The 16,796-nt window shown below is 38.7% G+C and overlaps 2 protein-coding genes across 8 annotated transcripts in view; one reads left to right on the forward strand and one right to left on the reverse strand.

Annotated features, from left to right (window-relative positions):
* LOC145662295 (lipopolysaccharide-induced tumor necrosis factor-alpha factor homolog) overlaps positions 1–16,796 on the reverse strand; it is a 122,194-nt gene that overhangs the window by 101,527 nt on the left and 3,871 nt on the right. The window lies entirely within an intron of this gene.
* Positions 1–16,796, forward strand: part of LOC145662294 (uncharacterized) — a 48,709-nt gene that overhangs the window by 24,511 nt on the left and 7,402 nt on the right. For 5 of the 7 annotated variants that reach the window (XM_081727709.1, XM_081727711.1, XM_081727705.1 and 2 more), the window contains one exon: positions 12,326–12,684. In XM_081727709.1, coding sequence (XP_081583835.1) covers positions 12,402–12,684 — 283 coding nt within the window. In that variant the 5' untranslated portion in view covers positions 12,326–12,401. Of the gene's footprint in view, positions 1–1,642; positions 1,775–12,325; positions 12,685–16,796 lie in introns of those variants that run through there. The other 2 variants (XM_081727708.1, XM_081727707.1) reach the window with 2 other exon arrangements.

Raw genomic sequence — 16,796 nt, forward strand, 5'->3', positions numbered from 1 at the left:
GACAAAAGCACCTTCTAATTTTGGAACGGCTAGAGGGAGTGAAACTGCATCAATTACTGTATACTATCATCACTGAAGCCATCTTCAAGTCCTCCATCTTGGATTCAGACCCAAAAGTTTTAACAGAAAAGAACCATGCGGCATATCATTTTTCGAGTGGCTTATCGCCATAAGTACATGTTTGACGTTATTTCCAGCTTGGCTATAATAATTTAACAGTTATTTCCCTTCATAACATCTGTTTATTAAGGTACTGTTGCCTTAAAAATACTTCATATTGTATATTCTAAGGTATATATATGAAAATGAAAGAGTGTCGTCCAGAAAGTAAAGAACGTATTGGCATGGCTAAATGAAATACATAAATAAATAATAAAAGATGTTATTTACAAAGCCACAAGACCTTCCTCTAAGTTTTTATATAATCGCCATCGTTCCCAAGACACTTGTTATAACATGGGATCAGTTTTTTCAATGTCTATATTATACTCAGCCTCATGTTAGGCCTATATATAAAGATTTGAGCCAGGCTGTCACTGCTTGCTTGAGTTCTTCATCGTTTGCGAACTGTTTTCCACCCAAAAATTCCTTAAGTTTCGGGAATAAGTGAAAATTACTTGGTGCCTAGTCAGGGCTGTAAGTAGGATGACCAAAGATTTCCCACTTCAATTCTTCCGTAACAAGTGATTGTCTCCCATTCCGAGCTTCTTCATACACGCTGGTCCTTCCTTGATTAATCATAATGCACCATTTCCTCACTGATAACTCGTTCATTGCGCTATCACCATAAACATTCTTTATTTGCCTATAAATTTAAATCTGTTTAAATTTTTACGCGTTCAGAAAACGAATGACACCATGTGCTTCACATTTGGAAGAATTGGCTCCGCCATTTCGAATCGCTACTAAAACAAGTAGCGTGACCGCACATCATTGTGACTCGGCTCACGATCCCATACCAGGACCAAGTACCTGAGGAAAGCCTACATATCGTCTGAAAGCCCTTGCCATAACGCAGACGTTTCCAAATCACGGGCAAACCAGCAAACTGACCCTATAAGGAGTATGTTTGTTGGTGATTGTGACCCTATATATGACATACACGACAGAAGTAAAAATGAATGTTTACGATGTATCACGCATAAACGCCTGAGCCCATCACCTTGCTTTTTGGCTCATTCCTAGAACGTGAACCGCTAAAAACCGCATGATTTTGTGAAACCAAAGTGAGAATTCGTTGCTTGTCGGTGAAAGGTTGTAAACAGTTGGCTAGCGACTGGGTTATACATAATCAAGATGATTTTGTTTCCTGTATAATATGCCGTCTTTAAGACAAAAAATATTGCCAACCTAACAGTGAAGATCTTGTCTGGTTCTTTTCCCTACGTTCTCTTCATAGCCTCTGTAGCCAAGTCGGAAGACCAAAGTAAAAAACTTGTAATTGTTGTAAGCACAGTTTTCAAAATTAATACAAAGTTTAAAAAACTCATGTCAGAATATTAATTCAGTGTTAATTATGTACGAAAACTATTTATTGTTGTATTAACGGAATATCTCAATTTGAATAATAAAATAAAAGATTTATCTAAGACATTTGTCACTTTTTTTTTTTTTTTTTTTTTGTATCCTAGCAAAACTCAGAGATTATTGTTATTAAATATTTAAACAGGTGTAGTGTTATCAATGATCAGCTGAGATATTTGAATTGAGGTAAACTAATAGATGAGAATGAAGGATCAATTCTTTCCTAATTTTTACTGAATCATCTTAATACGTAAGTTAAAAAAAAATCCTTAACGTAATTAAAATATGTATTTCCTCCCGGCTGAGGTTAAATTTACATCGAAGTTACACCACCCGATCGTGACGTAATGTCACGTGGTATTATCATGGCTGCGTGTTGGCTGTGAAGGGAAGGGTGTTTTTCTGGGAATTTTGATAAATGTAGAATAAAACGAGCTCTGTGGTGCTTCTAACCCCTTCGTTCGCTGACGCTCGCTCAGCTATGTTTCATGACGTAAGTAAATAACTTTTTTATCAATAGAGTTGTGTGTGTGTGTGTAAAGGCTAATATCATGTGACATTACGTCACGATCTGGTGCTGCAACCGATCAATGTAAATTTAACCTCAGCCTTTCTACCCCAGGGACCATTCATGATTACTTATTTAGTGACAAGGATAGTTGTTCCAGTTGCCTACATCCTTGTTTATGTTCAATATTGTTAAATATTTTTTCTCTTTTGTTTTCACTTTGTTCGTTTGAACAAATTCTTCGTCCTCTTGCTTATGGACTACTTCTTCATTTGTCAGTTGTAATCGTTGTTAATTTTCTTCAAATATGATTCCACTTTTATTTTTCTTTTGTATAGTTATTTTTCCTCAGAGGCAAGATTTTACTTTGGTCATTTTATTCACTGAATCGGGTCGTATGGAACTAGTTACTAGGAATAGTTCGTTAAATATCAGTAGGAACCAGTTTCTCACGAATCGAATCGGATAGAAATCATGGTGGTTCAAACTGTAATGTTTCCACGATTATTTTAAACCTTGCTAGATTCAAATGCTGATAGATTGAAAAACATGATAACTTCCCATCGTAATAGTACTAAATTTATCGAAACCTGAAATGTGCAATGTATACACTAAAAACAGAAAAAGTACGGCAAGAAACAATTTTTCTCGTCTGCTATAAAGGGCACAAAATAAATAATAAGAAAACAAAATTATCAAGTTCCGAAAGCCAAGAAAGTAGAAAAACACAAAAAAAGAATGAATGAAAAATAGTACGTAACCACATATTAAACTATACATACATAGGAGAAAGGCCAAGCCTCCCTAACCCCTCTGAACAACAATTAAAATTCTTTAAAAAAAAAAATACTGAAACTAATACGAACAACTCACCAAATTATATCCTTTACAGGGAAAAGGCTTCCGAACCCCCCTCCCCCCGATGCCAGTACAGAAAGTAGAAGAATAGATACATTCTCAAAACTAGAACCAGAAGATTCAAATCATTGAATCGAAGAATCGAATAAAATGAATGAAATGACCAAAGTAAAAAAAATGCTCCTCAGATATTGACTTGATGATTATTGCGAAACATAATGAAGTTTGTCCTTTTTTTAAAAAATAAATTTATTCCTGTTGGTTGTAAGTAGAGATGCAAAGGCTCTAAAAAGAAATTACATTTTTTTCGAAGGAAAGAAAAACGTTGTCGTTTTTGACGACTTTTTTACCTGGGAAATTTTGAATTTTTCTTAAAACATTTCAACTTTTATGAATAAATAACAGTATGTTGTACTTTTCTTTCCTCATTATAGCACAAGAAAAAATAAAACATTTAATTACTACATTCTGAAGAAAAAATATATGAAAAGTTCAATAACCGAAGTTAATCGATCACTCGATACGAAAGAAAGAAAAAAGCCTTTTGCGTGGCAGACCGTGGTTCGATTCCTGGCGGGAGCTCATGTGGCTCGGATTCCACGTTAATCAATAGGTCCTGTCTCATATAGAATCGCTGCTGAAAGGGACGTTAGACTCAAAATCAATTCAACGAAAGAAAAAAAAAGGGCAAATCTATGGACGTAAGAGTTTTTCTAGTTCGAACGATGCCAAGTGAACTAACTGCAAAAATTAAAAAAAAAAAAAAATGGGCTAATGCTTTCATTCACTACCGTAGATGATTATCTTGTTTAACAGATTTTTGTAAACAGTAAATTATACCAACACAAATCACAATTAGTATCTTCGTATACTATAATTCTTTCGTAAATTTCAGTTAAATATACGCTGAAGTATAAAAATATTAGGTGGGTATACTCCGCAATTACATCCTTGCCTTTGCTTCAACATAGTTTGTTGCAGTGAAAAGTGTGATATCGGGCGATAGTCCATAATGTTGGTGGTTACTTGGAACACGGATTTTCAGAGGTAAGCTTAGTTTGAAAATCAGTTGGATGTAAATCCGAGCAATCTTCTGTTATGTTGTTTCGGCACTGAAAAGACATTGAACTTGAATCAATTAGTGTGGAGATCGAAAAAGGGACTCTGATTTCCTGCAGTCTCTGTGCACCATTCTGTACAAATAAATAATAAATAATGCTATCATCGGAAACAATAGTCTTCACGAGGAAAGTTCGGGAGAAAGCACTCGTCTGCAGAGACAAATCTTTGAGTTTTACGTCCCTCGGTTATGCCAGCCAGGCTAAAGGAGACGGTGATGATGAGTAATGAATGAAATGAAGAAAGTGGGAAGAAAAGGGAAAACCCCGAGAAAACCCAAGCACACGGTGTTTGTCCACCACAAAGTTCACTTGGCGGGGCAGGGATCGAACCCGGGACCCCAAGCACCATAGGTGAGCGCTCTACCACTGAGCCACCGCGGCCCGACACCTGCAGAGACAGTAAGCATGCGATTTGAAGGACCAATTCGAGAGGATTACAACAAGCTAATAAAATTCTTGTGTGGTTGAGAAATGTTCGAGAGATTCAACTTGGAAATTTATATGAAAAGAATGAATATATGCGCATTTTAACGCGTTCAGTACAACATTATTAGCAACGGATATTGACATAAGAATTGATGTTTATCGGAGGTAACAGAAAAAACTGTTATGCAATATTAACGAGTTTGTTAGTTAAAGTAATCATTATACTGCTTACAATGATAGTTAGAGATGGAAATTGATCATTGTTGTTCTTCTGTTCTATGAAGAAATGTCACAGGGAAAGACTTCCTTGCACCATGAACATTTTATATGTGTAATTGCGTTGCATCCGTCAAGGGAACAGTTCGCATAACCAAAGCGAAAAGCAAATTCGACAGGTGATTCAAAAGGTTTGTAATTTGTTTGGTAACCTGCCTTGTATCGCGGTGATCGGCACTGATTCATTTGCGTAGACACGAACTTTATTTTATTATGTCATTGGTACATCATAACTTCCGGATGAAGAAGTTTCATTGAACTCCTATGTGGCTAAGCGGTTAGCGTACGCGGCTTTGGCGTGGGAGACCGAGGTTCGATTCTCGGAGGGAGCTTATGTGGTTCGGATTCTACGTTAATCAGTAAGTCCACGTCTCATATAGCCTCGCTGCTGAAAGGGACGTTAAACTCAAAATCAACAACTACATAGTTGCATACTATGTACAAATATCCAGCCATAATCTATGATTGGTCGGAATCCAAACATATCAAATAGTTGTACAAATCGTCTGAAGTTCTTTGGTATATTGTCAACCATTATGTTTTTGCGATCCGCCATCCAACTTGCAATGGACAATTTGTCTATGAATGGACTCCAGTGATCAAGCAGTAGCAATTCAAACCATCAGGCTGCATAATAACGGTAGGTCGCTAGGAGGCGCAATCTTGCATTTAACATTGAATCTCTCGGAAAGTTCCCAAAGGTACAGAAATTTTATTATCTTGTTGTAATCAGCTTGAATTGGTCTTTCAAATGACATGCTTAGTTTCTCTGCAGGCGAGTGCTTTCTCCCGAACTTCCCTTGTCAGATGTACCACTTCGATTTAAAAGCTATGACTGGCTGGTTGAAATCAATTTTTCAATCCCTATGGGTATAATTTCAGCAGCTATATTGGAATTAATAAAAATATCCATGCCAAATTGTAATCTTAATCTGTCCGAGCGTTCCGAAGATAACTTTGGAAGTGGTTGCTAACTCAAGTCAATGACCAATACTTAATTTTTATGTCAATGTGCCAACTGGTAGTTATTTTATGAGGTCCTGTTCCTTCTTGTTCTTTTCTGCTATATCACCCATTTGGAGTGTCTACAAACGAGTTGCAGATTCATATTCTTCAAAGCAAAACGTTACTATAGACAAAGTCATAATTATCATTAGTATTTTATTATTGGCAAGTTGTACTTACCACAAACTGAGTTACTTTTATGCACCATGGTCTTCAGCTAACCTCTTCGTATTCATAGGAATTTTGTGTTATAATACCGTCCATAAACAGAAGCCTCGTTCGCTCCTCCCTCTTTTACCTGCTACTTTACCGTCTAGCATAACACTCATTATATTTTCTTCCCGCCTCATGTCCCAACCAGTTTCTTTTCCTTTTTAATTGCATCAAATCATCATCTTTCTCTCCTACTATTTCTAACATTTCTTCATTCGTTATCGATTCGTCTTCACTCGATCGAACTACACTGTTCTTAGGGATGCGCACGAGTCGAGTCGAGTCGAGATTTAAGCCTGTCTCGACTTGTCTCGAGGAAATGTCTCGACTCGAAAATATGTTTGTCTCGACTCGAGTCTCGACTTGATAGTTTCTGTCTCGACTCGACTCGAATTCGAGACGAGACGTCTCGAAATTCGAGTCGAGACAAAATATACTAGTTAAAATATACGCACACATCAGCCAGAACATTATGACTACCTACCTAATTGTCAGTGTGTCCACCTTTGGCACGGATAACAACGGCGACGCGTCTTGGCATGGACGCAATGATACTTGAAAGTTCGCTGGAGAGAGTTGGCACCACATGCGTACACACAGGTCACCTAATTCCCGTAAATTCTAGGGAGGGGGCGATGCGCTCTGACGTCACATTCAATCACATCCCATCTGTGTTCGATTGGGTTCAGATCCGGCGAGTTGGGGGGCCAGAACATCACTTGGAATTTGCCCTGTGTTCCTAGAACCACTCGATCACAATCCTGGCCTTGTGATATGGTGCATTATCTTTTCGAAAAATGCCACTACCGTTGGGAAACATGGTAGTCATAAAGGGATGTACGTAGTCTGCAAGCAGTGTGCGATACGTCTCGGCCGTCATGGTGCCTTGCTCGCCGCTCCTCGAGCTCCACTAGACACATGGATGCTCACGTGAATGTTCCACAGAGCATAATTAAGCCGCCGCCAGCTTGTCTTCGTACCGCAGTACAGCTGTGAAAGAGCTGTTCCCTCGGAACACAACGAATTCGTACCCTCCCATCGTCATGATGAAGGTATCGGGATTCATCAAACAATGCAACGCTCTGCCACTGTGCCAAGGTTTAGTGACGATGGCTATATGTTCATTTCAGTCGTAGTTGCCGATGTCGTGGTGTTAACATTCGCACATGGATGGAACATGGGCTTCTGAGGCCCATCGTTAGGAGTGTTCGGTGCACTGTGTTCAGACACACTTGTACTTTGCCCAGTAATAAAGTCTTATGTTAGTTCTGCCACAGATGGCTGCCTGTCCTGTTTTACCAGTCTGCCCAGCCTACGACGTCCGACATCTGTAATGAGGTGGGGGCGCCCAACCCCTCGACGTTTGGACGTCGTTTCCCGTTGGTTTCGCCACTTGTTGAAGACACTCACCATAGCACTCCTCGAGCACCCGACAAGTCCTGCACTTTCCGAAATTCTCCTGCCGAGTCTCCAGGACATTACAACCTGCCCTCGGTCAAACTCAGATAGACCGCGCGCCTTCCCCATTCTACACACGGCCAGCACTCTCACTGATACTACATGCACCGTACGCGTGAGTCGGCAGGTGACGCAGATATCGCCTGGACGGGTTTGTATCGATAGTAGGTAGGTAGTCATAATGTTCTGGCTGATCAGTACATAATAAATAAATTTAAAATGTAGGAAATTTTCAACATTCTGATTAATTTGCAGGAAATTTCACAAGTTATGACAAGAAGCAACTGACTTGGGCAAGACAATGATTAGTTGATAAAACAATCTTTTTTTCTGGTTTTGAGGTGTGAGCTTTGACCATGCCTTGTGAATTTTGATGTTTGGTGCTCATCAGTCGCGCTTCTATTATTTTCTAATTGTTCCAGTTCATGATAATTAACAATACATTGCGCAGTTCGAATACACATTCACGTTTTCATTCAATCCAACTCAAGCCGCTTCAGATACTATATAGTTGTATTTGTTTAAGAAGACTTAACAGCCATCTTATAGAACTTAAACATACGTTTCAGTTCATCCACAAATGTAGTGAGAGATGTGTACAGACTCACAACTATAGCTAGAGTCATATTATGGAATAGTATCTTTTCACTCACAGAATTAAATATACTGAGAATGTCTCCTCATAAGGCTGCCATAAACGAAATTTCAGGAGAAACAAGTTTTCTTAAAAACTGCCGCCCCTCAAAATTTATCGCCCTGGTCCCAGGTCCATGTGGCCCATGCGTAAATCCAGCCCTGCATCCAACGGCAACGGAAATTTATGTAAATTAGTTGGTACAACATTAGTATTAAACGAAAGAAAGAAATAGTCAAAGACGATATTTATCAGCGGCGTAGTGTAAGGGAACGCCGGTATGCCCGGCATCCCCTGTTAATAAGAAAAAAATACGTATTTCATTGTATATAAATTGTTTGCTTGTAATTATCACAATTATTTCCACTGCAATCTTCTGGATGTCCTCTCTCGCCTTACTTTGACAAGTGGAACCTACGCATGCGCGTCACTCAGATGCACATTTTCTATCTTTCTTCTTGTCGTGTGCTATGTTCCTTGGGCATCCAGGCTTACTGCAAGAAACGGGGTTTTCGTCTGCTTTCTGTGGAGTGCGCATGCGTAACTACTTGCTTTCTTAACTCCCTTCACCCCTTGCAGCTCTACACTTTTCTTTAGATATACGCTGGCATATCTTCGAGTATTTCCAACTTCATCTATTTTGAACTAAGCTATAGTTTCTGTACAGAATGTACGAGCGCTAACGTCAAGGAAAGACAAGAAAACAGAAATTGCTAGTTCAACGCCTTTTTGAAGCATGTCGGTTATGTAAATAATAGTATAAAAAATAGTATAAAAATAGTTATACTTTAATCATAATTAAATGCATCGTAATTGTAATTGTAATTAAAGGCAAACTATTAATCTTCATCATAAATACATAGTATGTCCAGTGGCGTGAACAGAAATTCTTTGAGGGAGTTCACACACACAAGCATAAATATAAAGCATTCTGTAGAATCACGGTCACCGATCTGGTAGACCAAGAGAGCCAGCATACTCACCCCTCGCAAAGATTGCTTGGGCCCTTCAGTCATTAGCACATATCCCGAGGAGATGAGGGGCACATGTCCCCTCCACCCGATTTGAAATTGTGATGATTTGTATTCGAATACCACAAAGGAAAGTGGGATGAAATTGTTTTCCTTGCCTTGTTTCATTTAAAAAAAAGAATCGTGTTTTTTAATATTTCATTATCATTTATTATTGTTAGTCTATTTTCAACTATTTGTTTAATTCCTGTAACGATTCCTATAATGCTATTGTGATCATCATAATTTTGCTCAAATAAGAGTATTGTTGCGCCATACATAGTTGATTTTCTTTCATAGTTTTGGGGAAGTCATTATTTATATTATTACAAAACAAGTGTCCTAATATTTTAATGTGGATCATTGTGGATGCGTAAATAGAAACATATCAATTATAAATATGCATGTATTCAGATTTCAGAATGTGTTCACGACACTTAATACGTATCACAATTTTATCTACATCGCCTGGTATATAATATACAACAGGTTCACCTCAGAAATCAGATTCATCTATCGTAATATGAGTTTCATCACCCCTTCCCCCAGAGAAAGCCTCAAATCTGCCCTCCTCCCTCAAATCTGCCTCCTCCAAATGTTGAAGACAACTCTGATCCTCCACAGCATTGTTTTTCAACTTCATAAATATTTTGAACATCGCTTTAAAAAATGGTAACGGTCTTACCCGTTCCCCGAACGCTGAAGACAGATTTGCGCCCCTGCCTTCAGTATCTGGATATCTGACAACGAAATACATACTCAGAAACAGGCCCAAGAGCTGGTTTAAGTGTTTTCTATTTACATCTTCAAATGATATACGTATATACTCAGGCCCATATTCACGAATGGGCGTCTGAGTTTCGGACTCAAGATGACAAATTTTTAGGGGTGACTTTTTAAAGAACGAGATTGAAGTATGGTATGCGGAGAAAGAAGCTGCGCACGAGAAAGAAAGAAAGGGAACTATACTGGAAACAATGTTCATACAACAGCGGGGCCGAGTTTTCTAGTCACACGGTAGTGGTAAGAAGAAGCTGAGACAATTGCTTATTGGCTTCTGACGTAATCCACGCATTTGCTTCTGTATGTCCCACTAGGCCACAATTAGGGGGCCTCCCCCTAAATTTTTTACAACCCTATATTTCCCATCGGTATAGCTATGTATTGCTGATTTTAGTAGTATTGTATCGCACAAGTGACTAACTTTGGCATCCCCATTTCGGAATACCACGCTACGCTACTGATATTTATACCAATGGACAGATCTAATCGAACTGAACTAGAAGTTGTGAGTGAATGCAAATGTCTATATTGCACCTCTTTGAGTCGGTAATTTAACGGTGAATATAAATCTTATTACAAGTAGGTTGCTTACATATCGTCTCGAAAAAGAGACGATAAGTACATTTTTTTTCTTATTTGGAGCCCAGATAAGAAACGCGACAATTTTTCGTCTCCTTTTTCGAGACGAGACGACAAATTCGTCGACTCTCGTGGGCAGAACTAACTGCTTTCATGGCTTAGATATCAAACACTATTTCATTATTATATGACTCATCGTATGAAAGCACTTATCAACGTATCAAGAAATGAAAGTCATTACACCCAGGGGCGGATCCAGGGGGGCGATCGGGGCGATCGCCCCCCCCCCCTCAGAAGAGGAAACTTTCTTATTTTATATATATAAATAAAATCCATCTCAGAGTTTGGAGCCCTTAAAAGTAGCATTATGACAACCCACCGCCCCCCTCAGAAGTCGGTCCTGGATCCGCCCCTGCTCCAGTAACAAATATGATTTACATGTTGCTATATCACACGCTTCGTGGACCTTTTGTGACGCAGAACAACTTTGATAATAATTGAAGAGTTCGGGGGGGAGGGAAGAATCAATGATAACACTCATTTTAAAACCGCGTGAGTTAGTTACAGAAGAAACAATGACAACACTCCTGTGAGCTGGATTGTCGAAAGAGTTCAAGTTTGAAACAACACCATATTCAGTATGCTATTTTTTCTGTCTTGAATTGTTTCCGCAATTCAGCTCACAGGAGTGTTATCATTGTTTTTTCTGTAACTAGCTCAGGCGGTTTTAAAATTAGAGTTCGATTTCCCCCGAACTCTTCAATTTCTGGAGGAAATTAAGAAGAAGAAAAAAAATCAGGACATAAATTTATAAAAGTTTTTTTTTTTTTTTTCAAAAAAATTATGGGACGAGAGTAGAAAACGTTATTTTTCGTCTCGGAATCAACGCTAATTACAAGTTACTATTTTTTAACAAGAACCCATTACGCGATCTGAAAATACTCTTTTCCTGCATTCCTTCTGATCAAAGACCAATACCTTACAGACCCATCTGCTGTTACTGTTCTGAAACAAGGGTGTTTATCAATGATCATCCCGACACTCTGATGAACGAATTTTTTCATTTCTAAATTTCGTTTTCTCATGATGATAAAGAACTCAATTTCATGGATGTTGAGCTCTATCCTGTCTGTATGGCTTAAGAGGAAGATCCGGTTATAACTCGCGCAACAACCTTGTGTAATTCGGAGCTCATTTGATGTCGTAGGTTCAAGTTTCACGTAATCTCAATATTGAAAAGATACATTACACACTTAATCAACCATGTCCTTCCCGCTGGTATATTGACCTTGCACGACGCGCTATTGGTGGACTGGGTCACCCTCTCGCTTTCCAGCGGGAAAGTCTTGAATTGTGGACTCTTTAGAGTGGTTCGGATTCCACCTTCGATTATAGGTCCACGTCTGATATAGCCTAGGTGCTGAAGTGCAGCGCTTCATTTCAATCCAACAATCTTAATCAACTGAGCGACCATCGATGGGTGTACAATAAGCGGAAGGATACAGGCCAAATCAACAACAACAAATTATCTTCCCGTCTCAATCTATATATATATATATATATATATATATATATATATATATATATATATATATATATATATATATATAATCAGTTGGTTAAATACCGTTTTTATTAATGACAGAACGCTGTTCGATTCTTCGATCACTGTTTTAAAAATATCACTTATTACCGTACTGCGTCATCTAGACTTCTCTTATTTCAGTGAAGGGACAGAGAAAAGATATCTGTATCATTGGTCGGAAAACAAAGTTGAAATGTTAGATGGTCTTCCTTAAAACTAAATCTGCTAGAAATAGAACGACTCTTTTAAAAATAATATACCTATTTTAATAGTAGTACATAGTTAAGGATTACCAAATACGCTTTTCACTCATATCACCAACATACATTTATAATTTCATTTCAGGTGGCTTTCAAGTTATATAGCCGCTCTTGAACTTTCAACAAAACAGTTTTGAAATTATATGTAACAACAACGAAAAATGATAACAAAGGTATTTCAGCCATCAAACGCCATACGAGGTACTCAGAGCCCAGAACAATATCCTCTTCAACCTGGATACAACGTCTCTGCTCCTCCACCTGGAATGCAAGGCTTTTCTCCTCCGCCTGGAATGCAAGGCTTTTCTCCTCCACCTGGAATGCAAGCCTTTTCTCCTAAACCCGGAATGCAAGCCTTTTCTCCTCCACCTGGAATGCAAGGTTTTTCTCCTCCACCTGTATACTATACCAACCCCCCGCTGGCTGCTGTGGTGGATTCTAGACGTAAGTACCATTTTACAAAGTTAGTACTGTGTTTGTAATAGTCTCCACTTGTTTTTGTTAATTTCCCTAATAGCTACACTGATTGGTTAAAGTTAACCCTTTAAAAACTTGTGTAACATGAAGTGGCACCAGGGGCGACCCTATAAAGTATTCACAAAGTTATGAGCCTTTTCAATAAGTACAAAGAAAAATAATTTTAAAATATTACAATTATGGATATTTATTCCTGTATATGAGTGAGGAACAAATTTTTACTTATTTTAATATGGAGAGACTGCAGCCCTGATTGATGTTCATAAGAGATTTGGCAACATAGCGTGAGTGACGATGTTTGACGTTACCTTCTGTGCGCATGTTGTGGCCTGGCTATTTCTAACTTCCGCCTGCCTCTCATAACAGCTTCTTAAGCGCCTGCCCTTACGTACAATGTAATTACACTTTTCCGTGACTAAAAACTTTCCTTTTTACTATTTGGCAGTGCAAGGTTGTCAAATTTATTTAATCACAAATTCGACTTCAGTCACTGTTCGATGGTCAAATCTGTAAAGGTTTAAATGTTGTTTGGATCAAATTGAAATATATACAGAGTCATTGTCAAAAAGTCTGAGCACACTATTGATTTTTCAGAAAACGCTGCGTTCCTACAAAAACATGTGTACTGGACTTACTTTTGAAATTAAACAACATTGTTCATATAAGGATACGAAAATTCATGGTCTTGTTGACATCAAGACAAATTTATTGAGGAAATCTGCTTGGCAGTAAACAGATAACTAACGAACAGACAACTGACGTCACGCTTTGTTTGATGATGCATCGTTTCAGCGACACCTAGTGCTGCACATATGAACTCCTGTCAGTAAACGTTTCTTTACTTGAACGGACAATTGTGTATCCGCTATATAATCGTGTCGTATTATGGATGCAAATCTGTGACAAGCGATCTTACTGTTTTCATTCAGGTGAACTAATTGAATAATGTAATAAAATGCGGAAGAGTTGAAGCACGTATGCAAGTGGTTATTTTGAGAGAAGAGTCAATCTTTGCGAAAAATCGCTTAGTGACCGGGTAGAGTAGTGCATCGGACTCTTAAAAGATAGTCACAAAGTTGTGTAAATATTACACGGAAACGACTGGTCGTCCAAAAATAACTTCTCTTAGTGCACGGCTAACGATGCGTTTGCAACGCGTTTTTTCTCATGCGTACGCTTGGAATACGCCAACCATGTATTTAAATATGGATGGCTAATCACAATTCGCTGCAAAAGCGAAAGCAATAAAAACGCACAGAATAGTCTAGTCGAGCGTGTTTGATGCGTTTCGGAATAATAAACCGCCTGCTGTTTCGGAATCAGTGAAAGAAGTCTAAAGGAAGGAAAAAATGAAAGACGTATTGCCAGGCAAGAGGATTTTTAGCAAGAAACAACTGTTTGGAAGATGCTTTGTGCTGAGTATTGGAACTCTGCTATTATAAAATATGTGCGCGTATAATAAAAGAAAATTCATAAAAATGTAAAGAAATTCCGAAAAATTAGCTAATCACAGAAAAGTCTATGTAACACAATAGGATTATTTCTCGTGATTCGCATTGAATGAGAATAAGGATGTGGTAGTAAGGCCTGGAAACCCTGACTGGCTCACACTATGATTAATAACTCTGGCGAAAATAAAATTACCGAGTAACCACCTAGGTCGCGTTCGCTGCGAAAGTAATGCATCGGAAACTCATCCCCGAGTAGCCATAGTCTTAAGGACTAGAAAAACAAGCAAACGGAATAAACGGTAACCGCTCCGGAAGAACCAACAGAACTATGGAAGAATTATTTCGAATCAGTATCAAGTTGGACGGTGAACTAGCGCGTTCAGATTTATGGCCTTGGGAATAGGAATGCAGTGAAGAATGCATTTTTTCAAGCAGGAAACGTTAAAAAAGGATACTTCTGGGCCAAAAAAGAAACATAAAGCAAAATCTGAATAGGACGAACCAATGAAAGATACCACTCTGGACAGACGAATGTAAATTCCAACTTTTCGCCTTCCGATGCTAGACGTTTGTGGGTTGTCGTCCTCGAAAAGCGCTGTCATCTCGACCGTGTAACACTCACAGCAAGGCACAGAGAAGATGACATCACTGTTTGACGATGATTTACAGACTACCAAGTTGATAATTAAGTTTGACTTAATGGAATATGAACAAAAACATGGCAAAAAAAAAAAAAAAAAAAAAAAGTTTCAGTTAGGCATGAAATTCCATCCGGAACTCGGATTTGGAGTGCGAGTAACATTGTATTACAACATGATTACCATCCCATACATTCTTAGTACTTTCGAATGGGGAGGAGAGTGCTAACGTGTAGTTAGTCCCCCAAAGTTTTTTGCTTCCAGCACTATTGACGCACTATCCGGCATTATCCAGACGTACAAAGTTTTGAAGCACTAATGTTGGGAGTTGGTGCTCTAAGAAGCACTAACGATTGCACTAGAAGAGATTATTAGTTATACTACGAGGAGGGAACTTCACCGAGGTAATGGGAGCTATGGGAACTGTGTATCAGTAAAGAGAAAGAGTTTGTTGAGAAATAAAGATTAGTTTCCTGCATTTCCTTGTTCTTGGAAATTAGAACCAAACAGCACGTACTTTTGATGTATACCTCTTAAATATAGTTGTTAAAAACAAGTGTACCAAATGATAAATATGATAAAACAATTACAAAATATTTGAATACATAAATACAGAGTGATTTTTTTTGGAACTCACGGATTTCATTTAGGTTTAGAATTTCTAACTAAAGTCCGATTTTCATGTGGTTTGTGAGAAATTATCAAGGAAGGATGGGAGATTTGTGGAACTATTTTTACTGGTTTAAATTCATCCGGAGTAATATCGGCCACGTCTCAACAAAAAAAGCAAATATTCGCCAGTTTATCTTACAATTGGAATGAGTCTCGGTGCTGTGTGGAGATTTGAGTTTTCTTCGTTAGATCGTAACCTCTTAAAGGTCAATAAGAAACAGGACACTGGGCCATTGTATTGGAAATTGCGCTGTATAGTTTTGTGTTACTGTGTGAGTATAATCAGGGTACAGTGAGAATTGTGTACTCTTTGGAGCAACATGAGTTTATTGTTAGAAGTTTTGGAGAACGGAATCTGTTGTTGCTACGCAAAAGGCATTTAGAAACAAATTTACCTCACATTCTGCCCCAGACAGGAATGGTCGATAGTGAATAAAGTGGAAGAAACAGGATCGCTTATGAGTGAGCATCGGACCCCGTAGGCAGGTGTTGTGGAATTTGCCTATTATCAACTCCTTAGGCCGCCCAAGAAATCTCTCTGTCGTTAGTCCCAAGAAACCGGCTATAGCTATTTAATATGTGATATGCTTATCTAATCTAATATAAATAAAATAAAGAGTTTGTTTGTATGTTCGTCTGTCTGTCTGTGTGTGTGTGTGTGGCCTGGGGACCAGACGAGTGGACCGAGAGTTACCAAATTTTGGTCAGGGGTGTCTTGGCCCAGGCCCCAGGTCAAGACGAAGCGTTTTTTTTTTAAATTTCGAACCAGGTGGGTCTCGGGGGGGGTGCTTTAACAGAACCGGCTTGGGAACCAGACAAATTGACCGAGAGTTACCAAATTTTAGTCGCGAATACGTTGGTCCAGGCTCTAGACCAGAGTGAAACGTTTTTGTCAATATTCGAACCAGGGGGGTCTCAGGGGGCGTTTACCGGAACATGTAAAAGTAGTAGAAAGTGACCAATGTTAGTGTTGAATTCATAGTTTTCGCGGCCGCTGAAATCAATGGTGAAACTCTGATCGCATTAACTTCCAAATTCACGCTATTCGGCTCCGGGCCGGTGGTCACCGGGGGGAGGGGGGGAAGAGTATCGAGACATATAAAAGTAATCCAAAATGACCGATATTAGTGTCAAATCCATAGTTTACGCGGTCGCTGAAATCAATGGTGATACTCCCACAGGCGTTGACTTTCAAATACAGCCCCCGTGCGAAGCATGGGTATATTCAACTAGTAAAGAATGTTTTTGACAGCTATATCGGCTTAACCCTTATCCGGATCAAATAGTCACATAATTATATATTGAACACGTAGCTATT

This window comes from Thermobia domestica, chromosome 10, assembly GCF_964235325.1.
Source record: "Thermobia domestica chromosome 10, izTheDome1.hap1.1, whole genome shotgun sequence".
NCBI lineage: Eukaryota > Metazoa > Arthropoda > Insecta > Zygentoma > Lepismatidae > Thermobia > Thermobia domestica.